This window comes from Corvus moneduloides, chromosome 4 (assembly GCF_009650955.1).
Source record: "Corvus moneduloides isolate bCorMon1 chromosome 4, bCorMon1.pri, whole genome shotgun sequence".
In the NCBI taxonomy this organism is placed as follows: Eukaryota; Metazoa; Chordata; class Aves; order Passeriformes; family Corvidae; genus Corvus; species Corvus moneduloides.
The window spans coordinates 25,492,916-25,520,566 of record NC_045479.1 but is presented as its reverse complement, the minus strand read 5'-3'; the positions used below and the strand labels follow the sequence as shown (position 1 = coordinate 25,520,566).

At 48.2% G+C, this 27,651-nt stretch overlaps 4 protein-coding genes across 4 annotated transcripts; 2 read left to right on the top strand and 2 right to left on the bottom strand.

Annotated features, from left to right (window-relative positions):
• The first annotated feature begins 3,760 nt into the window (after window positions 1–3,760).
• On the top strand, window positions 3,761–13,556 carry LOC116443425 (cytochrome P450 2D14-like). Its single transcript, XM_032107600.1, has 9 exons — window positions 3,761–4,156; window positions 6,392–6,563; window positions 7,268–7,420; window positions 8,019–8,179; window positions 8,303–8,476; window positions 10,275–10,416; window positions 10,996–11,183; window positions 12,120–12,261; window positions 12,390–13,556. The coding sequence occupies exons 1-9, from the start codon at window positions 3,944–3,946 to the stop codon at window positions 12,566–12,568; spliced, it is 1,524 nt and encodes a 507-aa protein (XP_031963491.1). The 5' UTR covers window positions 3,761–3,943; the 3' UTR covers window positions 12,569–13,556.
• Window positions 13,557–14,178: 622 nt separating this feature from the next.
• On the top strand, window positions 14,179–16,518 carry NDUFA6 (NADH:ubiquinone oxidoreductase subunit A6). The gene is made up of 3 exons (XM_032107604.1): window positions 14,179–14,364; window positions 14,548–14,663; window positions 15,865–16,518. The coding sequence occupies exons 1-3, from the start codon at window positions 14,238–14,240 to the stop codon at window positions 15,994–15,996; spliced, it is 375 nt and encodes a 124-aa protein (XP_031963495.1). The 5' UTR covers window positions 14,179–14,237; the 3' UTR covers window positions 15,997–16,518.
• Window positions 16,519–18,022: 1,504 nt separating this feature from the next.
• Window positions 18,023–20,575, bottom strand: SMDT1 (single-pass membrane protein with aspartate rich tail 1). The gene is made up of 3 exons (XM_032107606.1): window positions 20,353–20,575; window positions 19,671–19,811; window positions 18,023–18,311 (listed from the first exon to the last, which is right to left on the bottom strand). The coding sequence occupies exons 1-2, from the start codon at window positions 20,506–20,508 to the stop codon at window positions 19,674–19,676; spliced, it is 294 nt and encodes a 97-aa protein (XP_031963497.1). The 5' UTR covers window positions 20,509–20,575; the 3' UTR covers window positions 18,023–18,311; window positions 19,671–19,673.
• Window positions 20,576–20,792: 217 nt separating this feature from the next.
• On the bottom strand, window positions 20,793–27,281 carry PHETA2 (PH domain containing endocytic trafficking adaptor 2). Its single transcript, XM_032107603.1, has 3 exons — window positions 27,195–27,281; window positions 26,124–26,220; window positions 20,793–25,609 (listed from the first exon to the last, which is right to left on the bottom strand). The coding sequence occupies exon 3, from the start codon at window positions 25,599–25,601 to the stop codon at window positions 24,789–24,791; it is 813 nt and encodes a 270-aa protein (XP_031963494.1). The 5' UTR covers window positions 25,602–25,609; window positions 26,124–26,220; window positions 27,195–27,281; the 3' UTR covers window positions 20,793–24,788.
• Window positions 27,282–27,651: the final 370 nt, after the last annotated feature.

Sequence of the window (27,651 nt, the reverse complement as noted above, 5' to 3'; positions counted from 1 at the left end):
ACTGAAACAGCAAGTTTCATAAACAGGCACTAATCTGTGACCTCCATGTCCGGGGTGCCAAAGCTGTGATCCTGCAGGAAGACCCACAGAAGCTGCTTGCAGCCTCAGCTGGCAGCTGGGCATGGGCCGTGGACAGCTGTGTGTGGCACCTCCTAGACTTTCTCTCGGGTACCAACACTTAGAAGGTCGTTTGCCTCCATTGGTGGCATCTCAGAGGGATGCTTTGAGTACGAATGCCTGCCTGCTCCTCACCCATGCAGACACTGAGGACCACTGTGGAAAAGCCCATCTAAACCACCTTTATGGGCAAGGTGTGAACAGTAGGTGGCAAAATAGACTTTGAAGATAAATGCTGTAATTAAAACCAGATTAGTGAGTGATCATCATCTATTCTGTGCACTGAATAAAGGGAGAGTCCTTCAAAAAGGAAATACAGCATGTAATTATAATTAAATATGATCTTATGGACAATATGGACAAAAAGTCTCCACTAAAATTGCCTAAAAAAAAAAAAAGGCAACTCCTGCATTATCTTACTTTTGGATGCTTTGTTTTGCAATATTAATAGGTTTTTTTCTTAAAGCTGCTTTTCTGTTTGTATTTCAGTGTCTTCAGTCAAAGAACAGTGATGTCTGCATGCAACTTCTGTAATTTCACTTAGCTCGTCTCTAAATTGACTGTGCACAGTCAAAGACATGCACCCAGCACAGCAGGGCAGCTAGCTGAAATTAATATGTATGGATTTGGAGGGTTTTTTCCCTGACTTGAAAATTGCTCAAAATATTACTTTATTGAAAAGAAATGCAAATGAACATCTTCCATTCTTCAGAAGAATAATTACTCTTTTCTCTTTCTCTCTGTCAGAAAAAGATTTGTTGTCTGTTGTTTCTTTGCTGGCTTTGAAAACTGTTCTTTTGAAATTACAAAGCTATAGCACTTGTTCCAGTCCTTTGCAGGACTGGCAGTCCATGCTACTAGCCAAAAGTGGAGGAGCTGTCAGGTTTGCAGGAAAGGATCATTTACCAAGTGACCTTTTGGAAAGATGTCAATTGGGAAGTCAGTGTCGGGGGTTTTTTTAGCTGATGCATTTCTCAGGTTGCAGCTTTATCACTTTATGTTAAGGCTGAGCCACAGGAAGCAGAGTAGCTGGAGAGTTCCTATTCTGATGGCCTTCCAGAGTGATGTTCATTAAAATTAAATCCACTTCCTGAATTCTGATCAGCCGTCCTTGTTAGAGCCCACAGGTGAATGATGGGAGTCCGACAGCCTTTGGTTCTAGCCAAGGTAAGCAAAACTGAAAGGACCTAGGTGGATATTTTTCAGCTGAAGTTCATAAAGGTCGAGCTCAAAGTAAACTGAAACAGGCAAGGTAACTTCCTTTTACTGGTGGGGTGATCAGGAAATGTCCACTGACATTCTTGGGACCACATTTCCCATCTTTTCACTGTCATCTGAGTGCATGGGTCATGAAAATCAATGTGGGAGGAAGCCCTTGATCATCTTTTATCATTCAACCATCTCCTGCTCAAGTCAGCCCACTGAGCAGAGAACTGTTGCAGCTCTGTCTCCTGAGACCTCACAGCAGAGCTGTTTGAAACGTGGTGGGTACTCAAAAGCCAACAAACTCCCAGCCTGGACTTGCCAAGAGTGCTCTCTGTCCCATCTGCCACGTTGTTAATAACCTAAACTTTGTCAGCCCCAGTACAGATACCTAAGGGATGTCACTAGTGATCATCCACCAGATGGACCCTGTACTCTTGATCCCACTTCTTTCAGCCCCACAATCTGAACAATTATCCACCTACTTTATCATCTACCTTGGCAGTCTGTATGTTACTGATTTACCTACCAGGATACTGTAGAAAATGGTGTTAAAGGCTTTACAATGTCAAGGAAATAAATGAGATGCACTAATCTTATGCTTTGAGGAGGCTGCCCTTCACTCTCCAGGGCAGCTCTCTTTGGGATCCTGCCAAGGAAATCCCTAAATGAAGTGAAACCTGCTCTCCTGCAGGTAAGGGCAGTAATGCTGTTTGTACTGCTGATTTCTTGCAGGATTTAGTATTTCACAGTTGCATGGTTTCTGCAGGCAAAGTTACCCTTGACCATCATATCCTGAACCAATTCTTCTTATTTTGTGAACAGCGTCTCTTCCAGTTGTCTCATCAATCACCTGTGTCATGAACCTGTCTTGAGCACGCTTGAGAAACCACCCAGATTGTGCCTGACCATGCAGCCCTTCGGTTAAAGCACACTGTGAGTTAGCCCTAAGGCCTGTGATTGTGTGGGATGGCTCTACTGACTTTCTCTCCTTTATCAAGAAGTCTGTAGTGAGTGCCTGGCACAACACTGCTCCAAAAGGAGCTTTGCTACCTTCTCCTTGTCCACAGGCACTCAGCTGGCCCATCACCTCTCCCACGGCCGAGTTCTGGGCACTCTTTTACACAGCACACAACCACCCCTCACTGTTTCCAGCCTGTCCTTCCTGAAGACATTGTGCCCATCTGTGGCAGCTCTCCAGGCTTGTGAACCATCCTGGTATGTCTCTGTAACTCAAAAGAAATCACAATTCTGCAGTTGTGTGGGGGCTGGTAATTCCCCCAGTTGTTTCCCATTCCACATGTTTGTTTACAACCACTTGAGACAAACCCTGAACCCTGAGTCATGATGGTTTCAAAACAGGATCCTGCTGAGCAAGGTAACCTCAGCACACAGACAATGGGCACTGAGGTGCCTCCCCTCCCAGGGGAAGGGGCATTTGAGGCCCTGGCTGCACACCAGCACTGCCTGCACAGCGTTTGCAGGTGCATTGCTTTGCAGCCTGAGCTCTCCATCACTGCTGCAGCGATTGCTCCATTAGGAGTTTTTTCCCTGATCATGCTGAGATCACAGATCAGACTGTGATGGGCTTACTGCTTCATTTTATCTAGAACTGTCTGTCCTAAGAGCAAGTTTTATTGATCTCTGATGGCAGAGATGCCAGGAGCACACAGCTGTGCTGCTTTAAGAAATACTTTGACTAACTCCATAATTGTGTTGGCATTACTGCTGCCCCAAAGGCTGCAAATTTGAGGCCCCTTGTGATACATGTGATTTCTTCCTTGTAGCTGGCCTGTGCTCTACAAAAGCCGAGGTCATTGTGCTGACTGACATTTGGAGTTTGATAAAAATTATTAATCCTAGACACATAAATGATTTTTTAAATCTCAGGTGACTGTTTTAGGCTGATTTCTGTAATAAATGCCTCCTGTAAGGGAATGTTTGACCTAACCTGACCTTTCTCAAGTTCCAACGGAACTTATCCTTAGCCTGCCAACAGAAACCCAGGTGATCTGTGTTTAGGAGCTGCTTCTTCCTTGACTTATCTGTACTAACAAGAAGGTGATACACATTCAAACAAACTCTTTCCAAACTGCCCCACGAGAATGCAGCAAGACTGGCTGGTTGTTGTGACCTTCTCTTTGGCTGCGAGAGAAGGCACCCCAACACCCAGAGCTCACCCAGCCCTGCCCCACTGAGGGCATCGTTGGCAGGAGCTGCCACTTTCAGCAAGGACAAAGGCCTCTGAGCTCGGGCTTTGGAGGGGGAGAAGGGGGAAGGAGGTAGGGGGTAGTGGGGGGAGAAGTGGGGGGGAGGAGGGGGAGGAGGAGGAGGAGGAGGAGGAGGAGGAGGAGAAGGAGGGATGACCCTCATCACCACTCCCCTAAGGCTGAAGTGAGCAGAGGAGGAGCTTATAGTTTGAGCCAAGTTTCATATTCAGAGGTCAGCAAGTGCAGGGAGAGAGGTGCAGCAGAAAAGGGCAGTGTGGGGAAGAGGAGAAAGCAAGGGGAAGGGGGCAGCTGTCTGGGTAAGAAAGTGAGAGAGAGGAGAAGAGAAAAGGCAAAAGGAGGCAGCAACAGTCTTGAGTCAAAAGAGGAAGATCAAGGAGTAGACAGGCTACAAAATGGCATTGCTCCTGTGGCTGGGGTCCCAGCTGTCATCCATCTGGAGCAACATCTCTATACTGGGAATTTTTCTTACAGTGTTTACTTTACTGCTTGACTTCATGAAGCGCAGGAAGAAGTGGAGCCGTTACCCGCCGGGCCCAGCGTCGCTGCCGTTCGTCGGGACCATGTTCTCCATTGACTTCCACAAGCCCCACCACTCCTTCAGCCAGGTGAGTGCAATCCCTGCGGTGACACACTCCACATACAATCAACTGCGGGCCCAGGAGGGGTGGGTCACACCCTGGCATCAGGTACAGGTACATAACACAAAGAATAGGAATCTTCAGTTCCCCTGAAGTTACTAGATAGAGATGAAAGACTAACTAGCAAAAAAGATGAAAGAATGTAACAGTATGCACACAAGATGATAAATGTAGCTGGGAACAGTGGATAAACAGATAATGGGGAATAGAGTAGGGGTTTTGGCAAGTTACGTAACAAGAAGCAACAGCACATGACCAAAGAAAAAGTTCAAGGAAAGGTAATATGGTAATATTGAAGCACTCAGTGAGTATGACTCCCAGAGACACCTTTAGATGAGCCTGTAGGACCACAAAAGGACTTCCAGTAGAAGGTGGGTGCATGCAGGTAAGTCCTAGGAAAAGTGGTGTTTATGTATTAGCTGGGAAGCCCGCTGCAATGAATATGTATGATCATGATGGAATAAATCCCCTGTTGTACCATTCTATTAGAGGAGTCCAGTGCTACAATAAAGAATGCCTGCTTTCTAATACTTCAAATTGTGTTAGAAAGTTTATTTTTGGCCAATTTCAGTATTGAAATTGAACAAAGTCGAAGGGCAATGCCCTCTTCAAAGTCCAGGATGAAGCAAGTCACTGCCTAAGGACACTGACCTAGCCCACACAGATAAAGAGATAATCACACACCAACATTTCCCAACTTCTATCTCCCCATCTCTGTATGAGCTCAGTGGGAGACAGTGCTGTACCCCTGGTGATAGGAGCTGGCTACCAACCTAACATATGGGCAGGCTTGGGGGCAAAGGAGCAGGGGGATGTACAAACAAGGGAAGACAAACAAATATCTGTGGGCTGGGAACGTGGCTGTGGGAATGGCAGGCTTCCCTTCGAGTTACTGAAGCATGCCTGCAGGCGTGTGACAGTTCCAGTTAAAGAGATCAGCCTGTGGGATTTGCCCCAGCAGCAATGCCCAAAATCTCAGTAGCGTTCCTATTCAAAGTCAGGGCTTAGCTTTTCTCAAAGGGAAAGCACGGCACAGCTTGCAGCAGATAAACCACGGGGGTTTTGTGCTTCAGCTTGCAAACTCTAAAGGCCTCTTTTCTAGGACAGCGCTGTTCAGCTGTCTGTCCAAAACCTGCCAAATGAAGAAACTAAATATAGCATTTATATTGTTTGCTTGCATATAGTCCAAAGCTTACCATTTCCAAATCATATCACGTCAGGGTCATGCTAACCACAATCTTGACCAGTAATCATTTTTAATGACATATTTCTAGTGCCAGTGAAGTGCTAATTCCCTTTTCAAACCTACTGCAAATACAGTATTAAGTACTTCAATTCCTTGCAGTGCTACAGGGCAAAAATGAAGAATCTTAGCTTTAAAACAAAAAAAAGACAGAAGAAAAAGAAAACTGTGGCGCATTGCTACTATTGTACTGTCTTTGAGCAACGTGCTTCTGGGCTTTGTTCAGTGTTCCTGACTAGCAGGGGAGCTTTGACCTGCCTTCCCAGGAGTCTATGTCTGGTTAAAGGGCTTGTCTACCTGGAGAAGACTTTGCTCCATGGCCAGCTCCCATGGTGAGTGTATGGCTGACAGGATTACCTGTGCAGTCATCCTGATTCAGCATTATAAGGCTTACAGATCACAGCAGATGTAGGGTATATGCCAGTTACCAGTCATACTAGATGTGTACACTCCTTTTAGGGAGAAAGCTGACCTGAAATTCCAGTGTGGAATTGTCTTTTCCAACCATGTTGCTGGAAACCTGTTTCTGAGTAGATCTTTAGGTACAAATGCATCTTTAAATAAAAATTACATATAACCTTATTATCAATATTTCCTTCAGCAGAAGCAGACTAACTCAAAACTTACTTACTCTTTCAGATCAAAATAAATAGAAACATTAGGAAATAATTCATTACTGAGCATGCAGCCTTTGAAAATCCCCAAAAAGGTTCTTGACAAAAAAAGAAGTACTTGCACAATGTTAATAACAACAGTTTGGCCAGGATTGATCCCTGCTACAGCTGCTGCTTGGCGCTGTTGTGAGCAGTTGCACTGCAAAGATAAAGGTCAAAGATCAGCTGAAGATCTCTGAATAAAAATACCTCAAAGATCACTAAATAGTAAAGGCCTTAAGGAAGGATATGGTGATATTTCTGATGTTAGATAATTTTCAGGGACATGCTTTTTTATCTTGGCAGCTTCAGAAGAAGTTTGGAAACATCTTCAGTCTCCAGAACTGCTGGACCAACCTGGTAGTGTTGAATGGGTATAAAACAGTGAAGGAAGCCCTGGTCCACAAATCGGAGGACTTTGCTGACCGGCCATACTTTCCAATATATGAACATATGGGCTATGGAGAGAATTCTGAAGGCAAGTCCCATGAAAATGGATATTGCTTGATGGCACTAGCATGAGAAGGATTGGGTAGAGGCAAGATTCTCTCGGTATGGTGCACTTTCTCATGTCCCCCTTGTATGTCTGGCACCTTTGGTGGCAACAAACTTGGATTTGATTTAATGGAGGCTCCCCTTAGTGGTTGTAGTACAGCTCCAGCAAGCACACACCTCTTCAGCTGTGTAAGGACACCATCAGTGCTACAACTTTCCTGCCAGTGATTAGTGCTTATGGTGCTTACGTAAGACAAAATGCTTATGCAAAATGTTACATGCAAGTTGTTGTTGCAAAAAAATACGGTGACTTTCATCCAAGACAGAGTATTGTCCAGCATCCTGCCCACATCACATCCTCAGCTCCTGTGTGGTGGCACAAGTTGCTACCCAGTTCACACAAGCTATGGGAACAATGCTGAATGGTTTGGAGGGGTGATTCCTTTATCCTTAGCAGCCCTTGTTGCTCCCATTGAATCCCCCCTGAACCTTTGCCAGCCATGCACAGGCATTAGAAGGTGCAGTGATCCATTTCAGAATTGCTGTATGAACAAGTTGCACAAGGTCAGACTGTTTCATCTATCCACACAGACCTGTACCTCCAGACTCACAATTGCTGTTCTGTAGCAAAATTTGCTTGATGTAAAAGTCAGATATCTGACATTTCTTGCTCATCCACAATTCCAGGGATTGTTGTAGCAAGATACGGGCATGTCTGGAAGGAGCTAAGGAGATTTGCACTCTCTACCCTGAGGAACTTTGGGATGGGAAAGAAATCCTTGGAGGAGCGAGTGGTAGAGGAAGCTGGATTTCTTTGTTCTGCAGTCAAGTCTAAAGAAGGTTTGTGACATCCACAAGGACGGGGAAATCACAGAAAAAGGCAATACAGTGATGCAGAGAGAAGAAATACTACAGCCACTCTTGTTTGCATGCAGTGCTCTCTTTCCACGCAAATGCAGTTTTTCTAGTCTATGTGCATTCCTTGGAGCCACTTCTGCTTTACACAGTGGGGCTACCACAACACTAATCCATTTGAAACAGTAAACAAAGAGGAAATTAGAAATAGAGGGGTAAAACAGAATTATTCGCAGAGCTCAGTAACTCTATGAAGTTTAGTGGAACATATTGATATTATCATATGCAATAAAAACGCAGCTGAGAGTTCACAGCCTGTCATCCAGACACAGAACAAAGTGTACCTGTCAAGTCACAGAAAAACTCAGTTTTTCTTGGCAGTTTTCTCCTTTAAACACAAATCAAGCAAATATTAATAAGAATGAGATGATCTTCACCTCCTAGTATGATGCTTTGAGTGGTGTGGGGGCTTTTTCTCCTGGTGTCATCAAGGAAGCATTTGTGTATTCTCATTGCTGAGAGATGAGGTCCAACAGCTTGGTGTTGCTGAGCTTCATGGCTTGGTCTCCATTTCCATTTTCAGGTAAATCTTTTGATATACATGTTCTTCTAAATAATGCTGTCTGCAACATAATCTGCACCATTGTCTTTGGAGACCGTTTTGACTACGGTGACGGAACATTCAAGAGGCTGTCACAGTTAGTTCAAGATTCCCTGGATCAAGAAACTGGATTCCTGCCTCAGGTAAACCAAAAGCTGTAAGAAGCTGCCCTCTATTGCTTGAGAGAATTGTGTTTTCATATTTTTTCTTTTTTTGCATCATGTAATGTCTTTTCTCTCCCTCTTTCTCCGGTTCTCACACCCCAGCTTCTTAATGCTGTGCCCATTTTGGTGCGCATCCCTGGACTCCCACAGAAGGTCTTTCAAGGACAAAGGGAGTTGATGGACTTCATAGATGTGGTCATAGACAAGCATATGAAGACCTGGGACCCTGCTCACACCCGAGATCTCACAGATGTGTTTTTAAAGGAAATGGAGAAGGTAGGGTGACACCAGCAGACCCTCCGGAGTCAGGAGTTTCTTGGCCTGTTCAAGCTTGTGAAGCTGACTTTCCTCATAGAGCTGTATAAAACCTCTTAGCAACTAACTTCCTACTTTTTCATTCCACATTGCATCTTGAGATGAAAGGTGTTCTTCATGCCATAACCTCTTTTACTGTCTTAAGACACTATATTATCTGCTGATGCTCTTGTTTCCATTTTGTACCTTCACATTTCCTTCAGAATCTAGCAACTTCCTTCTTTCCAGCCTACAAAAATTTGAAGGCTTTTAAAAGGCAATGATTGAGAATCCACTAATAGTCCCAAGTTTGCACCAGGGAACAAGTCAGCATGCAAGATTCTGTGTCATGTCAGTGCCTCAATGACTGATGCCTCAAAATCAGCTACAAAACTGGAGCAACAGACTGGCTTTTTGGTGTCATTGCCCCGTCTGTAACCTGTCTTTAAGCCAAGTTATGACTTGAAACAACAGTGTCTCCTTTAGGATGTGTATTTTTTAATGGCTTGCTAAGAACTAGTTTGCTAGATATCAGAAGGCCTAAATCTGAACTTCACTAAAATTAAAAGGAGTCTTCAATGCAGTCAGGCACAAAGTCATTATAAGACCAAAGGTATTTGGGTCAGCCTATCCATCCACCATATGTTTCTGCACATGGATTCACTAAATGTCAAGTGCCAGATGAGCAATATTAGCAAATTCTGCTTGCAAATCGTTTCCACCATCCAAATCCTCAGGCTGGACTGCTGCTCTGCATAACAAACCCTGCCATGCTACGGGTGTCGGGCACCTCCAGCTTATGTGTTGCCCCCCCCAGCTCACATGGGCAGAGCAACATGACCTACATTAGTCTACACAGTGGTACAACTTGGAGGTGGATGTGAGCCTGACCACGCTGCCTCTTGTCACATCTCTCTTCTGTTCACTAAGATCACCTGATAAGCCAGTCTGATAAACCCCTCTCCTGAGTTAACTTTGGTCAAGTCAGTCCCAAACTCCCTTCTCTGAGATGCTTTATTGGAATAACAGCTGAGTCTTAAATGCATTGTTAATTGCTATCCATATTACGACAGCATCTAAATATACAGACTAACTTAACAGAAGCTAGTCCCTAGGAAAGGGAAGTACAAAAAGGATTAGAAAAGACAAGTAGATGAACTCATGCAGAGAGCTTGTCATATCTCATATGCTAACAAACTTGAACTCAATTAGCATTTGGATGAGAGACCAGTTTTGCTGAAAGTGGTGTTGCAGACTTAATAGGCAGCAATAATACCCTGATCAGTTTTTTTTCAGTTGTAAGAAAATATCAGGGCAGGAGCAGCAAGAATCTGTAATGCATAGCTAGAGATAACCCCCTTAAAATAATGCTAATTTTGCATTTGCCACATCAATGCAGCCTCCTCTCTACTCTGTGGCTTTTATCATCTGATCAAATCTGAATAACTGTGTTCTACCTTCTTTGGGGGAAGATGTTACAGTGAGTGGCAGGGGTCTGCTGCCTGTTTGAGCTGAGAGCACAAGGTGTTTACTTCTGTCCTGAAGGCAGGGGTAGCATTCTTCTCTGAGTATATTGGAGGTGGTCAAGGACTTTCAAATACAGAAGGTAACAGGGTTATAAAGCTCAGACTGTCACCTGTGCTGTGCTCCACTCTCCCAATGAAAAACAGGAACACACACTAAAAAGTGGACCTAGTGCTTCTCAGTACTTCTCTGGGCAGTGGTCTTCTTGCCCAGCAAATACCCCGGCTCCAGTCACCCACTTGTTTGCTCTCCCTAGGGTAAGGCAGCTGAAGAGAATGGGTTCCACTATAACAACCTTCGTCTGGTGGCTGTAGACCTGTTTACAGCTGGTTCTGAGACCAGCTCCACCACTCTCCGATGGGCATTGCTGTATATGCTTCTCCACCCAGAAATACAGAGTAAGTCAGAATCTTACTTACAGAAGTGTGACCTCTTCCCTTCAAGGCTCATTTTTCCGCAAGAAGGCTGAATATCTCTCCATGGATTTTGCAATGAGGAACAGCTTTGGTGATTGTTGGTCTAGCAGAAACCAGGAGAAACACTTCCCAAACAGCTGTTCTGGCAAGGGGGAAGCCGTGATAAAAAGACTGGAGTTGGAAGGGCAAGTTTTCTCTCTCCTTCATTTTGAGGGCTTCACCTGGGGACTTGCAGTGGTCAGTGCACCCTCTTCCAGTATTTGGAATAGATGCTGATCAGTTTAAATTCTCAAATGCTGCTTGCCTGGGTACCCTACAAGCTGCATAGAGGAAGGGTCATGTCAAGTGGCAAGGCCTTTATTAAAGATGCTATGAGCAAAGAACAGTTATACAGAGACACCGGTCAACTGAAAAATGCCTTCCCATCTGGTTTCTGTCCCTATCTCTAACTGCTTGTCTTGTTCTCACACAGTGCCTACAATCTCAGGCAGTCAGTCTTCCTTCAACTTGTACCAGCTCCTTCTGGTTATCTATGAGTCCTCTTATCTATTCTGCTTTCAGGTAAGGTCCAGGCAGAGATTGATAATGTGATTGGCAGAGAGAGACCCCCCACCATGAAGGACCAAGCAAGCATGCCTTACACTAATGCTGTGATCCATGAAGTGCAACGCTACGGGGATATTGCTCCTGTTGGGCTACCTCACATGACATACCGGGACACAGAGTTGCAAGGCTTCTTTATTCCCAAGGTGACCATGACCAGATAAGCAATACAGCATCCTCTCCTTGTGCAGATGCCAGGCATGGAGTGGGGATGATCCCATCCAACCCTGCAGTGTTGCATTTCCAGCCCCAATTACAGTCACTGTTGAGCACTAAAATAAGACATTTTGAAATGCTAAATTCAGGCAGATGGTCATATTTGTGCTCTACGCTTACGCTTGTTGTGTGGGAACCCAACTGCAGTGGCAGCTCAGTACAAAGGTTTCCTTTCCTCTCAATGAGTCGTGATATTCCCTGCCTGTGTCGGAAGGAGCCTAACAGGCTCTCTGGAGGCACGCAACACCAGCTTACTGGCTTTCATGAGATGGTAGTAGTTAAATTCTAGCTCTGAAGCTACTCAAACACCATTGGCATTCAGACCAGCTCCAAACTGTGACAAGCAGCTGCCCTGAGAGCAGTGGCAGAATTCAAGACTGGGATTTTGTTGGTTTTTTTTTTTTAGCCTTGTGGTATCTCCTCTGGTTTAGAACCTTGACATGTGAAACAGGAAAGCTTTGCGATTTTCCATGGTCCCTGTGAAAGTTGGACTTTGAAGTCTGTCAGTCAGCTTTTTCTCTGCAGCTATAAAACAAGTCCGGGAGGATCTGAGAAGCAGAGGCTGCTTCCACTGAGTAACCATGAAATTGGCATTTGCATGCAACAGCCTTTGAAAGGATACAAATTGCAGAAGTTCAGATGCTTCAGAGTGTAGGGCAGGCACCATATGCCATTGGAAAAGGGCCCTGCTTTACCTCTGCTTCAATAGCATGCAGAAGTGGAAATGGGTGCCTTATGCTGAGGCACCAAACGATGGTTGCTATTAGATGGGAGACACAGACTAAAGAGGGACCAGCACTGTTCTGTTGTGCCAAGATAATGCTGCTGTTCTCACCTAAGTTGTTTCCTCTTGTGGGGGAGTGCAGGGGACAACAATCATCACCAACTTGTCTTCCGTGCTGAAGGATGAGACACTCTGGGAGAAACCACAGGAGTTTTACCCTGAACACTTCCTGGATACAAACGGGCAGTTTGTGAAACCAGAGGCCTTCCTGCCCTTCTCAGCAGGTAAATATGAGGGGAGGATCCAGGTGCAAGTCAGAAGCACAGCAGGAGGGTGGTCTGCTCTCCCTGCAGCAATTCCAGCATGGATTATTGCCCTCTTTGACAAACACTTTCTACTCCCTCTCTTGCAGGTCGCCGTGCCTGTCCAGGAGAACAGCTGGCCAGGATGGAGCTCTTTCTTTTCTTTACCAGTCTCTTGCAGAAATTCACTTTCGTGCTCCCTGAGGACCAGCCCAGGCCGCGGGAGGACGGTCACTTTGCTCTCACGAACTCCCCACACCCATACATGTTGCGAGCTCTCCCAAGATGAGTGCACAGCGCTCTCCTTTCACTCACAGACCACCACCCACCCAAACTCTGTCAGAAACAGCTTAGGCAGGATCATGCCAGGTTCCAACTCAAGTCTGTGCAGAAGGCCACATCTGTGTAAAGCAAGGATCTAGGCCAATATCTTGTTTAGCTTAATTCTAGTTGTGGATCTTGAATCAGACAAGAGAGCTTCAGCTTAAACAACAAGGTGACATTTAAATGTAGTTTCAGAGTAGCGCTCCTGAAAAATCTTACCATTCAAGACATACATGTCCCCTTCATTCCTTCCTGTTTATTACATACTGCCATGTCTTGCACAAATATGGCATTGTCTTAATTTATAGCCTCAAAGAAAGTAAGTTTTAATCCTGACAACCCTTATGTCACGCTATGCTTCCAGTAGGAGTAAATACCAAGGAGTACAAAAATAATCCATATGGTGTTTCAGCCACAGAAGAAGGTCATTTGGGAAATACAGAAATTTCTATAAATACATTTAAAGAGAAATCCTGGTGTTTAGATTTACTATCTCCTCTAATTAAAACTTTTTTTCGGCAATACATAAAGTCAGCTCTTGGGCAGGTTTGGAACTTGCAAAGGCATGGAGTTACACTCTTTGAAACTGTATGGCCATGGATTTCAGAGTTACCTTTCTCTTTCTTCCTGCAATATTCCTGACAAATGGTTTTGCAAGATGTAAAGATATGTTAATGTTTAAATTAGTAGTAGCTGCCTTACCACATCTGAAAAGACAATAGCACGAAGGAGCTCCTATGTATAACCACCACTAAAAAAAAAAAAAAAATCTGAAATCAAGTGCACGTGTGTAGTAGTAATTTTGTGTAATAGTAATTTTGGAAGCTATGAAAGCTATTGAATTATACGAATACTTATTAACATAATTAAGATTTGTACTTGAGCAGGAACTGCACATTTATGCTTTTCATCTACAAAATAACTTGAAAGAATAAAAATGATGTGAAATCTTCTTTCTTGCTCCTCCCTTTGTGGTTGCCTCAGTCCTGCTGTGCTCCTGCCTCTGATACCTTTCTCGCCTCACACCCAGCGCCACACCTGCGTCTTTCAAGATCATTTCAGTGTTACTTTTCTGGTCTGTTCAATGACACTGAACTGAATGTGTTTGGGTTTATAGTTGCCAGCACACACCTAAGTGTGTACAAAGAGAACTTAACTTCAGAGAGGGTCCGGGCATTCGTGTATTTGGATAAAAACGCGGGGATAGCTAGGAGAGGGACTGTGTTTCTAGCATCCAAGAGCGCACTGAAAGAAAGTCCAGCTGCACGAGCGAACACGAGCCGATTGCGGCATTTGGAGGGGCCAAGGGAACAAACACACCGGTCCCCATCACAGCCCCAGCCCCGCCCTACGGGCGGTGCGGGCTCTGAGGGGCGGTGCGGGCTCTGAGGGGCGGTGCGCGCCCTGAGGGGCAGTGCGCGCCCGAGGTCCTCAGGAGGCGGGGCCAACACGGGCCCGCCCACCGGCTACTCCACCCCTTCCATCAGCGATGATTGGCGTTTCTTCTGACCAATCGGATGGGAGGTCGCCGCCCCGGAAGGCTGGAGTGGCAGCTCAGCCAGCCAATAGGAGAAGTCGCCGTGCCTTGCGCGTTCCCGCGGGCGGCGGGGGAAGGTGGCGGCGGCGGCGGCAAGATGGCGGTGGCGGGCAAGGGAGTTGTGTCGGCCGCCGTGAAGCCGATCTTCAGCCGGGACCTGGGCGAGGCGAAGCGGCGAGTCAGGGAGCTGTATCGGGCCTGGTACCGCGAGGTGCCCAACACGGGTGGGTGAGGGACTCGGGGCCTGCCGCGCGGGCTCAAGGTCGGAACGGCCTTAATGACATTGTGTGAAGCCGGCGGGCATCGCATGAACGAGTGCCCGTGTAGCGATTTGAAGGTTGCACGTTGCCGGTGGAACAAGTGCAGAGCGACGTGGATGATCGCAGTAGATGTTGTGTTTCTCTTAGTGCACCTGTACCAGCTGGACATCACGGTGAAACAGGGGCGTAACAAGGTGCGGGAGATGTTCATGAAGAATGCCCACGTTACGGATCCACGCGTGATAGACATGCTGGTTATTAAGGTACAAACAGCTATTCCTGAGTTGTGGAAGCTGCAAAGAATGTGGGTGATTGGTGGTGTGATGGAGGAGAGGGACAGCTTTGTACTAGTCTGTCTGTGGAGTGTTGTCTCTTGCAGTTGGATTGGTTTATCTGTGTCAGCAAACCTGTTGATAAGGGATGAGGCTGCTTTAGAATTCAGCAAGTGTATGTCAAGCAAAGCGGCAGTTAAAATACTGAGTTTGTTGTTTATTTTTGTTGCTTCCTTGCTTTTCTTTTTTTAACAACAACAGTCAAAGAAAGGGAAAATTAGGTGCTGCTTACTGGTTTACTATTAAAAATGAACTTTCTACCTTCTACAGTACTTCCTTGGATTGGAAAATGGTTTTCTTCGCTGATTCTGAAACACGTAGTACAGCATCAGTAGTTGGTGGGAGACTGGTTTTGGGTGGCAGAACACTCCAACTCTGTAACACATCTGTAACCTGGTGTTACAGGCCTGAGAGACCTGTCTGCTTCAAAGCAATAATCAGCACACCAGGCTTCAAAATGTGTCTGAGCAACAGTAACTGACCTCTGCAGCTCCAATGCATTAGAAAGCTTCCAACCAAGGATTGCCATGCTCACCTGTTTTGTTTCTTGCATTTTGAGACAATTACTCTGTCCTTATATGATGAAAAATTCTGGAAACAGAATCCTAGATAGTATGGGAGGTGACAATTCCAGGCAGTCTCATTTTGCTCTGTGCTACCATCCTACAAAACCGTTACAAAAGATTGGCGTCATGGAGAAGGTGCATATCTCTGTGGTGGTGATACTGGTGCAAAGCACTTGGCAGCAGTTGATTTTACAGCGAACATGTTGCTGTTCACCCAAATTCAGTAGAGGTGCTTGAAAGTTAGGAATGTTGTGTAGAATTTTATGGGAGGTGCTAGTCATGAGAGAAACAAAGCAGGCTTTAAGAAGGGGACAGAGTCTCTTGCCTGTTTTCACAGGGCTGGGAAGCTCTGGTGCAGAGACATCAACTTAAGTCCCAAGGCAGGAACAGTATATTTGTGTCACAGTGTAGGTGATGCATACCGGCTGTAGGAGTACAGAACTGTCGATGCAACTATTTTTTTTACTTAGGTGTTTCTAAGTGCATTCAAATAACTTTCACAGTGCTGTGTGGTTGGACTTGGGCTCTAACTTGAGAACTAGTCTAAAATTCTTGTCTGTGTGCAGGGCAAAATGGAGCTTCAAGAAACCATTCACGTCTGGAAGCAGAGGACTCACGTCATGAGGTACTTCCACGAGACGGAACCCCCGCAACCTAAAGACTTTCTGTCCAAATTCTATGCGGGCCACAATCCCTGAGAAATCGACTCTGTGTCTTCTTGCCTTATATTACAAATAAAGTTCTATACAATAGAAAAAAAATCCATACAAAGAGATTCTCTGGCATCTTAGGAGCCTAATGAGTAGGTGAATCCAGAGCATGTGCAAGTGATTATGATCTGTTTGAAGAGCTGTAATTTCCTAGTTTTGCCAGTGGGCATTTTCAGAGATGGCATTTGTCCCATCACTTGCCCTGGGGCGTCTGCTGAATAACCACAGCACAACCTGGCTGTGGGGCTTTGTGCTTAGCCTACAGCCACATCTGTAGATGTTAGCTCTGTGAGGAAAAGAGCAGGCCTTCAGAAAAGCCACTGTAGTCGCAGAAATATTCTTGTGCTTGAGGCTCATCTGTAGGTTCATCTGTATTCATGCACTGTCTTGCAATTTCATGCTATGACTTTGTTGACCTTGTGTTTTTTATTGGACATTAGTCTCCTTAGTTCCTCACAGAGAATATATAAAATCCAATACGCAAATAAAGCCTTGTGCTTTAAAACATCAGCAGAGTTCATTGCTGTAAAATGAAATCACCTGCAAAAAGGGGGGATTGTACTGTTTTCTAGAATAGGAAGGGTCTGTAAGGGCTTCTGAAGTTCAGCAGGAGATGGTGTCCCACCATCACCTCCTCCACTGAATCAAGAATTAGTAGCTCCGTTTGGAGAAGGGTAAGGAAATTTATTCTTTCACCAGTCAGAACAGGTTTTCAGTGGGTAACTAGGTGCTGGAGCTCCCCCAGATGTGACTAGCACTGGGTGTTTGTAGTACATTCTAACTTCTTTTTATCCAGCCTAAATAAAATTTTTATCCAGTCTAAATACTGGAGCTTTCTTCCCAATATGAGGACTGTAACACAGCACTCCTCAGGGATGTGTACATAGGTACCTTCAGAGGTGGCATGTTTTTAAGGACAGGGTTGACACAGTCAGGAGGGGCCCAGGACAGACTGTGGGATAAAGCAGTGAAAAGCATTTGGGCAGCAGGTAAGACAGCAGCAGGTACGTGTTTGGCTCTCAAGAGCAGCTGAACTGGAACAACCACTTCTCAAGTGGCTTTGGGGACGAAGGGGGCAAGTCAGATACCAAGTGACTCAAGAACCTGACAGCTGCCTTCAGCTACAGCTCTTGGGTTTCCTCAGATTACAGGCTCCCTTTTTAATCTGTAGCCATGCTGAGAGTTACTGAGCTAACATTAAAAGCTGTGCCAAAGAATAAGGGAGCAAATGTGGCTGTTGGAACTATACACCCTGCCTAATGTGTGCAACATTAAAAGTAACTTTTCAACAGCAACACCAGTAAGGAAGGGAAAAAGTGGGCAGTCAAGAGAAGAGGCCAGATCTAGTGACCAGAAAACATGAGACACTGGGGCAATGCTGGCTTAAGAAAAATAAATAACTGACCGACCTCTCAAGGTTTCAGTTTGAGAAAACAGCTGGTCTGATGCAACCAAAGATACTCTTCCTGTGCCATAGCAGCAGAGAAGACCTTCTATTATACAAGGATTTAAATGCAATAGTAAACACTTCTATGAAAAGAGGCGTTGAAGTTCATAAACCGTTAAGAAAACAAGTATGTTAGGGCTCTTTCAGAAGGAAGTACTGAACTACCTAGGAAATAATAGATACCTGGAGCCAGTGTTCATTTGCCACTTGTGATCTCAACTTTTGCCAAAGCCACTCAAAGTTTTAACTCTGTGATGATAATACTGTATTTAATCTTCAGTGAGGTGAAGTTAATGATGCAGCCCCTATCAGATACAGCTGCTAGGTTGTTGAACCACAGTGCCCTTGTCAATGTGCACTCCATTCTTTTATGGGGCTGTGTTGTGGGGCTGCTGCCTCCCCTAGGATTCCCCATGTCCTATAGATCAGTACTGAGTTACTGAAAGGACTCAAAAAATAAGTATGAGAAGAGCCTCCCTACTGAAACAGATATACAGATGTAGAAAGGTTAAGACAGAAATGGTAGGACACAGACAAATAATGTATAAAAACAGAAGACCAAAGTTGTACATGTCAATCTCTTGATCTTTAATTAAGTGTTTCCCATGTTGCTAATTAAAGGCATCCCAAGCAGTCCTTGATGAGGTGAGTGTGTGTGCGCAAGGATGCAGGGCCTATCAAGCACTTCCTTCAACCCTGATCTACAGATTTCCATCGTACAGAGATGCAGGACACTCACTGGCAAAAGGGGATACAAAGCCCCCTGTCCCGTTTAGGAAGGACAAAACACAGGTGACAGATGTTAGAACTATTGTTTTGTCAATGGCCTTTTCCCTTCTGTTCTTCTGTTCCAGTGCTGAAAATAGAAAAGCAAGCTGTTACTCTTCAGATACACTACTGAGCTGCAGTCTGTATCCTCCTCCCAAAACTACACAAGATGAGGTTTACATAAAGGGAGTTTCCAACAGGCCAGTGCAGTCTTTGCAATCTTTTAAGTCTTAGTTGTTAGCTGCACAATGCATGCTGGAAAACCCCCTTACAACTGGAATACATCCACCAAACTGATTATAAAGCAACACTACAACAACTTCTCTAAAACAGTTTCTTTGTTCTATAAAGAATCAAATACACCCAAACTCAAATCTTCACGCAAGGGCAAGCCAAACAGAATAACATAAAATGGTAGAAAGTGTTGTATATAAAGGTGCAGATACAGGTGAACTTATTTCCACTCTTCCTTTCTACAGTGAGTCTGAATGGTCCAACTACTCCAGAGGTGTGTGCTGTAACACCCACCAGACAGTTTGTTCTGACAGGTTTTGGAATTCTCTTAAAATTTTTCACCTAGATCAGAATTTCAGACAATAAGTGATTCTGTTTTAAAAGAGTCATTCTGTGAATTAGGAGAAGACTTTTAAACAGGTAAACAAGTAGAACAAAATCACAGAATCATTTGGGTTGGAAAAGACCTTCAAGTTCATTGAGTCCCAACTGTTAATCCAGTGCTGCCAAGTCCACTGTTAAACCATGTCCTTACGTGCCTCATCTACATCTCGTTTAAATACCTCCAGGGCAGGTGACTCCACCACTCCCCTGGGCAGCCTGTTCCAATGCTGGACAACCCTTTCCATGAAGAAATATTTCCTAGTATCCAATCTAAACCTTCACTAGCACGACCTGAGGCTATTTCCTCTTGTTCTATTGTTTGTTACTTGGGAAAAGAGACTGAACCCTACCTGGCTAGAGCCTCCTTTCAGGTAGTTGTAGAGAGTGATAAGTTCTCCCCTGAGCCTTCTTTTCACCAGGCTAAACATCCTCAGCTCCCTCCAACATTGCTCATAAGACGTGCTTCAGACCCTTCACCAGCGCTGTTGTCCTCCTTTGGATATGTGATGTAGTAACACTGAAGTATCTCTGTTGTCTGCGGTACAGACCCTCACTGACTACAGTTTATTTTTGATTCAGCTGACGATCTAAAACACCATTTCCAATCTCTAAGAAATGCATGGTGTAGAGATTGCACAGATACCAGTCTGGCCTACTCTGGTATAAAACAAAAAAGTTCATAGCCAAAGGCAAATCTGTGTCCATGTTAACTGCAAGTGCGTCTTTTAAGCTGTTGCTGGCTGTATTTCCTTGTCTGAGATTCTCCTCCCTGCCCCAAGCCAAACGGGAAGCACAAATAATTAGACTGCTGGTGCAGTTTATGACATACCTTTTAATCATCGTCATCGTCATCCTCTGGGACAAAGATATCATGTTCTTCAAGTAAGGCTGCAAAGTTCTTACTGATCTGAGTACCAACATACAGGAAAGGGATCACGACGCTGAACACTCTGAGGAGGCCGAAGGGCGTCTGCAAGGAGTCGATTGCAAAAGGTGGATCTTTACATGCAAGCAAGCCGCACTTTGGCTGAACCGGCGCACTCCCGGCTCCCCAGGCGCGCGGAGGGCCCGGGAAGCGGCGGGAAGAACACTTTGCGTCCCTAGTGCCAAGCCCCGGTCACCGCATCGCGCTTTTTTGTAGCCTTGGTGTATTATAAACACTCCCGCACCAGCGAGCGGGGAGCCCGGAGCAGGGAACACCCGTAGCTCAGGAAGGGGGGCGGCCGCGGGTGCCAAAGGGCAGTGCGTAGGCGGGTGTTGCTCTCCCCCCTAGGCCGCAGCGCTGCCCTGCTCGGGGGGACTCGGGGGACACGGCCGGGTCAGCCCCGCCCGCTCGGGGGGACGCGGGGCTACTCCCGTCTCCCTCCTGCGCCCCCGCCCACAGCCGCCCCGCTCATTGGCCCAGCCGCTGTCACTCACCCCGCCGCCCCGCCCACAGCGGCTGCACCCGCACCGATTGGCCACCGCCGCCGCCCGTGGCTGCCGCCTCCGCCCGCTCGCCCCTCACTCACCTTAACTGGCTTGGGCAAAATGGCGCCGCTGCGGGTGACGATGGCGCCCCGGGAGGGCACCAGCGGCACGACCGAGGCCCGGCACGGCTCGCCCCAGCCCGCACGGCCCGAGCGAGCCACGGTCGCCGCCAGGAGCCGCCCGGCTGCCGCTGCCATCGTCCCGCCCGCCCCGAGCCACGGCCGAGCCCAGGCGTCACCTGGGATCTCGCGAGGCTTGTGGGGAGGCGGTGAGATCGGCGCTGCGCATGCGCGGAGCGAGACCTGCCCGCCCCCCGCCTTTATCCCCGCCGGTGTGGGGGCGTTTCTCGGCGCCCCGCGGGAAAAGAGGGCCCTGGCGGGCTCCCGCCGCCTCCCGGTAAGGGGAAAACCGGGCCGGGCGGGAACGGCCAGGCCTGCACACACGCCCGGGGGCGTCACGGCTCCATTGGCAGCGCACGGGCTACAAATCAAACCGGTTTATTCGGCTTCACGGCATAAAATACAAACTCTAAACAATGTAATGAGATGCGTAGTACAAGTTCCGCGTGTAAAACAAACTAAACAATGTAATGCAATGTATAGTACAAGTTCCGCGTGTAAAAACACAGGCGCATGCAAAACCGCCTCTTAAAAAGAGGAACACGTCCTACGTAAAATAGAAGCACTTGGAAAGGCAGGAGTTGCTCGTAGTGTTTTCCAGGTAATTGTGCGGAGAGAAGACAAGTTTGGTGCCGGTGAAAGATGCCCCCGTGCATTTCAGTGGGGGTTTTTCAGCTTCTCTGCACAGGCACCCGAGAGGTGAGATTGAGGGGTCGTTCCCCCAGGCACTATTAGTGCAGTAGCTACTGTAACACAGAATGTCTGGTCTTGGTCATCATTGCCCACCACGTGGCTAAGAGTGGCCACGGGTAAAACCTTCAGGTTACTCTTCACCTGGACTCAGTGGAAAACACCACAGTTTTACAAAGAAAAGATGTGCAGAAATAATATATCACAGGCTCAAATCTGAAATGCCAGCCTCAGAAAAATGTAAGGATCTAATCAACTATTTTAGCGGGATTGGGAGCCCTTCTTGGCATAGCTTACACAGGCCATGTCAGAATTGCCATTCCTCTTTCAATTTCTTTTAAATTTTAGCACTTTTCTCTCATTGCTTGTGCACTAAAGAAAAGGATCTTACTTCAGTACTTCAAGAAAAGTACCCATTCGACTTCAGTGTTCAGCTTCCATTTTGCCAAGGAACCTGTTTTGTGCTGCTCAGACATTCTCTATTTTTAAAAATAAAAAGGGAAAGTGGAGGCAGGAGGTGAAACAGTCCAAACCTGAATGACTGAAGAAAAACCCTGGGGTGACAATCAGTCTTATTTTGCTGTCGGGGACAATGTGCAGTGAAAACTCTGCCTTTCCTGTAACAATCTCTGCCTGCAGAAAGACAGACAGCTTGCCTGCTCCATTAGCCAGCTGAATGTTCAACCTCAGGAAGCTGAAATCCTGACCTCCTGCCTGGGAGCTGCTTCAAAGGCACTGCCAGCACAACCAATCAGCTGGGCTGGCTTGATAGCCTCCGTGTCCGAGGTGGCAGTGGAGCACTCAGGTGCTTCTTGCCTAATGAAGCAAGTGCCAGTGGTCATTAAAAAACTCCCATACAAATTTGGGCATGGCTGCAATTATGGCCCTTTTCACTCAGAAAAGGGCCAACCCTGCTATGACAGCAGGATGGCGAGGAAACCCTGATCAAGTGCATCCAAAGTCATGCAGTGCTTTGGAGACCTAGCAAAGGCCCAGGCAAGGATGGCTGGGCCAAGGACAAACTGGATCAGGATTCAGCCATTTTCTTGTCAGCGCTGCAAAATAGGACACAAAATTACTCCAAATGCAATCAGAGGGAAAGCAGAGCGCAGCGCCTCATTTGCAGGATTTGGGATTTAGTTGGGATATGTGCTAACGCAAAGGTAGGTAGTGTGGAAATTGTGCCATTTGAATGGGACAGATTAAAGCATTAAATATAAGCTCTTTAGTAGTGTTACGAGCACAATCCTGGCTTATTAAAACAAACTAAGCTTCTTAAAAGTGAAACTGTCCTTAAATGAATAATACTGTCTCAGTTCCAGTTCTGACAGAACTGGCTTTGTTAATTTATTTTTCCTTTCAAGTCACTCCCAGTTCTTGTGTCTCGTGTAGGAACTGCCACTACATTTTGATTTGTTTTGGAAGTTCAGTCTTTACTGTCAGACTGCCTTATGTTAATCTGAGACATCAGGAATAGTCTCTCTGTATTACATAAAAAAAAAAAAAATAACCACAGGAAAATGCTTGACAAATTTGACCTTGGTCCCAAAATACCCATGCTCAGAGCAAGGAGGCACCAGGTAGTGCAATCCTGATACTGCTGTCCTGGCATGGGAAAGGGGACACATTTGCAGCCAGGAATGCTGCAGCACTGAACTCTTCAAGCAGCAAGGTAGGGAGGCAGGAAATGGCCCCTACGTCCAACCAGCTGAGCTGCTGATGAAGCCAGGGCCTTGCCCCACGGCCACCTGCTCCTGATTTTTCTGAACTGTTTTCACAAAAGCAGAACAAAAATAATCCTCCCAAACTTGAAGACCCTTACTGTGAAGTAATACAGCCACAAACTGGAGAGGACTGGATTGCATTACTCACAAGTGAAGGTTACACTTTCACTGCCCAAAGTCGTTTGTAAGATCTAACTTAAGATGTGATTTCCTCTCATATACCATCAAGCCATAATTAGGCAGGAGGCTGGAAGCTCATCATCCAAAACTACCAGAGACTTATTTTAAAAGGCACCAAGAGTTAATAGAATTAATTTGATTTCTGCATTGGCTATCTCTACTGGCTATTGCAAAGTAGGAAGTCGAATGTGTTTTAAGTCCAGAAAGGTTCCAGTCAGTCATGACCTGAAATGGGCTTTTGCTTTCCTAGCAAAGCTCTTTAATAAAAAAGACAATAAAAACAGGTTTAGATGGGAACACTTTTAGATGGGAAGCATGCAACTAGATAAGGGAGATTTTTAAACCCCATCCCAAGGGTGTTTTAGTCCCTGGACTAGGCACCCACCTACTTGTATTGTGTGCCTTGTGGCCAAGGTTTCTGACCTACTGATGGACAAGTCTGTTTCCATAGTGAGGCGACAGGCATGCCTCCCTGCAGCCCTCCCAGCCCGCTGGGAGGATAGGATGTGCTGCAGAGATCAGCCAAGCAATGCTGACATGAAATCAGAGGGAGGTGCTGGCAGGCCAGGTGCAGGCTTGGTAGAAGACAGCAGTATGGCTTTGACGCTGGAGAGGCAAGCCCAGACACTGCCAACACCCGTAACTCACTCCCACTCCTTTACTTTTCCTCCTGAGACCAGCCCTCTCTTCCTCCCTCTCCTGCAAAGCCTCTCCTCCAACTGTGCAGCGCTGCCAGGAGCTGGGCAGAGCCACAACACTAAGAGAGGCTGTGCAGGAGTGTGCCTCTGCACGCCCTCTTGGGCAAGCAGCCCGACGAGCTGATGGAGCCCTATATGGCACTTTGCAGGGGCTGTGGTCTGAGCAAAGGCTGAGAAATTTACTCCTGGCCAGGCAAAGAGGCTTTAGCATCCCTGTTTTGGAACAGGGAAACCTTGAACCAGAGATATTAACAGGCTTGGTTACCGCTTGACAGAGTCCAGATCAGCCCTGGGGAGCTCCTGGTGTCCTCACTGTGGCTTCAGTCCAAGCTCTGTGTCTCCATTTCAGGCTTGCTGTTGAGTATGAGCACCCAAAGAGACAGCTGCAAGACCATGATACCCACATCCTGAAGAATTTAGCTGGGAGAAGTGTTAGTGCAGATGAAAGTACAAAAACAATGCAAGAGCCCCAGCTGCTGGGCCAGCAACAGCTGCAGTGGCTCACACGTCCTGTAGTGAGAGAGGCACAAGGCTGGAGGCACGTGCCGGGGCCAGTGGCCTGTCGGAGGCACTTCATAAGAGCCCAGCCTTATCTGCTGCAAAAGAACAAAGGCAGAAGGACTTTGGCACAAGACCACGGACAGTAATAAGCACTGACCAAAAGCAAACTTCCACACTGAGAAACAAAACAAAAGAAGAAGTGGTGAAGGAGAGGTAGGGGATGAAACACCCAGAGCATCCACCACGTCAGGACAGCAAGCGGCCCAGCCCATTGGCTGAGGTTCATTGCATATGTGCTGATTTGGGCAGCTCCTATCTCCACCAGAGAGAGTTTAAATAAAGGTGGCTCCCCTGGTGTTACACACTCTGTCTGTATAAAGCCTCATGGAAATGAAATGTGAGGTTTAAGGGAGATTTGAGTCCCTCCCAAGTGAAGCATACACACACCGCACACTCAGCCACTTGTGAGGGCAGGGGGCAAGCAGAGTCCCTCCCTTCACTCTTCCTGTACGTGGGACAGGCTGCCGGGCATCAGCTGGCAGTGACTTGCGTCCTGCGCCCCCAGTCACGGGTGTCCCCTCTTCTGCCTCTCCTGCCACTCCCGTCTCAGCACCGCGATCTCCTGCCCGTACCAGTTGTGCAGCTTGGAGAAGCAGATCGTTTCTGGTGACACTGGGCTCTCCAGCATGGTGGGTGAGAGGCTAGGTGCTGGGGATCCTGTGGTGCTGCTGGCGCCCGAGCGCCGGCGTGGAGGCAGGGGCGGGGGCTTAGTTTGCCCCCCATCATAGTCAGTGCAGGTGGCCCCACCGGCGACACAACCACCACTACCCCATGTGGAGTAACCATTCTCCAGGGTGGTGGGCTTCTCCTGGAGAGGCAGCAAGGCAGGGTTGGAGAGATGCCTCTTCCTGCCAGAGGAGGAGGACCTCCGTGGAGACTTACGGCAAGCGGCCAAGCTCTTGCAGGCCTCCTCCAGCTGCTTCTCCAGCTCCCTTACCACCAGCCGCATGTAGTCGAAGCTGGCCCGTGAGAGTGCCTTCACCCAGGCCTCCATGGCAGCCTGCCCGTCAGCCACCAGCACATAAGCCCTGGCACCAGCGTCATCAAAGCGGATGGCAAAGGCGAACTCTTCAGCAGCCTCGCACAGCTCCACGGTGCAGCCCTCCAGGACCACCAGCCCCACGGGCTCCCGGCTCTCCCGCTCCTCAAAGTAGAAGAGGAGGTTGCCCTTGAGGACGAACCAGCGGCGCTGGTAGGAGGCGCCATGGTGGTGGGCATGGTGGTGGTGCCGCTCCACCCGCTTGCGCAGGAAGCCGGCATGGTCAGCGGGCGAGTCACAGGTGGCATAGTGGGCCACACTCCGCTCATTCAGCTTCATCGCCCCACCTAGGAGGCAGAGGAAGACAGGGGGAAGAGGTTGTCTTGGTGTGAGGAGCATATCACTGGCCCCACCAGAAGAGGCCTGATCCTGTCCCCAAGGAAAAGCAGCCCCAACTCCAGCAGCATCTAACCCAGCAGTTACCCCTACAAAGGGCAGGCTGGTTCCTCGCTGCTGCAAAGAGGAGGTCACTACCAGAGCATCACCATCCAGACACCTGCCTTCTCTGGGAACGCCAACACCGCTGTTTCATTTCTTATTCCACAAGTGACCTACTTTGCTGGTTTTATATGGGGCGCATCAAAGAAATTTGCCTGTCTGCCTGTGAGGCATTAATTTTGCTCTCTATTAGAGGGCAGGATAAGGAGATTGTTTCAGACCCCAGGGCTCTGGAACTTAGATTTCTGCACCGTTTCCCTACTCCCTGTCTCCATGCAGGACCACCCACCCCCACCAGCCCTCCGGGCAGCAGAACTCCCAGCTCCAGCAGGTTCACCAGCAGTGGGGTGCAAGGTGCCATACCAGCTATGCAGGTCAGACTGCAAACCCTTGCTGTCTTTCTTGGCCAGGCTGCTCCCTTGCCAAGGGTCTCCGAAGCTTCAGCATGATGAGCCCCATCCTTTGTTAGAGAAAAAGGTGCCAGAAATGGAGTTATGAACCAGAACAGTTTGGGACTGACAGAGCTAAGAGCTGTGTCACTCCCACCCCAGAAAGCCAGGGTCCTCACTGCAGCCAAGTTGCACTGGAAACCGGGATGGCAAAACTGGGGGAACATGCACTGGCTTCAAAGCCTGAGCCCCATCCCAGCTCAGTGCTCCTGTGGGTTTGTTTTCTGGCTCCTGGGTTTGTTTTGGGTTTCTTAAAAGAAGAAAAGAAATGTTTTGTAGAAGCTGTCACGGCCCCGTTTGTGGAGGCCCTGTGGCAGGCGACTTGGCAAGTCGCGGAGGACAGAGCCTTGAACGACAGAGCCAGCACAGCCTTTGTGGATTGTTCAATTGCAAAAGGATTTCCAACCGCTAAAACTCTACACTTAGAAATATGCAGAAAACAAACCACAGCCACCACTCTCCGGGCAGATTTGGGTGCTAGGAGCTCCCCATTGCTGAGCAACATCGAGTATCCCTCCCGAAGCCCTTCTCTATCATCAGGGCTTGTGGGGCACGGCTGAGGACATGGGGGCACGGACCCCAGTTGAAAAACGCACAAGACCCCGATCAGACACATGGAAAGGCTGTTCCCTGGGGGTGCTCTGCCCTGGAGAGCCTCCAGCCTGGCACACTCAGGCTGCGGACAGCCGGGGCGGCCCAGGCCGCCCTGACGCGAGGGGCTGTGGGGGTCCCACGTGTGCAGTGCTCTGTCTCTTTGTGTGCGGGCGCACGCCTGTGCAAATGGGGCTGCAAGTCTTTGTCTGTGTGTGTGCCCCTCCGTGTGTGTGTTCGTCCTGTGCCTGCAACCCCCGCGGCCCCGCGCCCGCTCCCGCCCCGCCGCCGCCCTGCCCCGGCCCGGCCCGGCCCCGGGGCCACCTGGCCCTTGCCCAGCGCCTCCCCACCGACGGCGGGACCCCGACCCCGGCCCCGGCCCGGCCCGGCTCACCTCCGGCCGCTCCTACTCAGCGGTGCGGGGCAGCCCGGCCCTGCCGCGGCCGGGCGGGGGAGGGCTCCTGCGGCCGCCGGGGCCGTCCCGCCGCGCCGGCAGCACCGCCCCGCCGGCGGGCGCGGGGAAGCGGGGGGGCCGGGGCACCTCAGCCAGACCGGAGTTGTGTCCTCCCCCAGCCTTTCGCTCTGCCCGACACCTCCGCGGGGTCGTCACCTGTGGGGGGACCTAAACCCTCCCCTCCCAGAGTCACTGTTGGGGTGCAGCAGGCACGGGGGGCGGCGGTGACAGGGTGCCAGCAGGGGGGCGCAGCTGCAGTGGGGTGCAGCACGGACGGGGTGCGATACTAATAGGGTGCAGCTGGGCGGGGGGGCGATATTAATGGGGGGGCACGGCTGTGGGGTGCGACACCAGCGGGGCACGGCGGCCACGGGCGGGCGGGAAGGAGGCGTGGGCG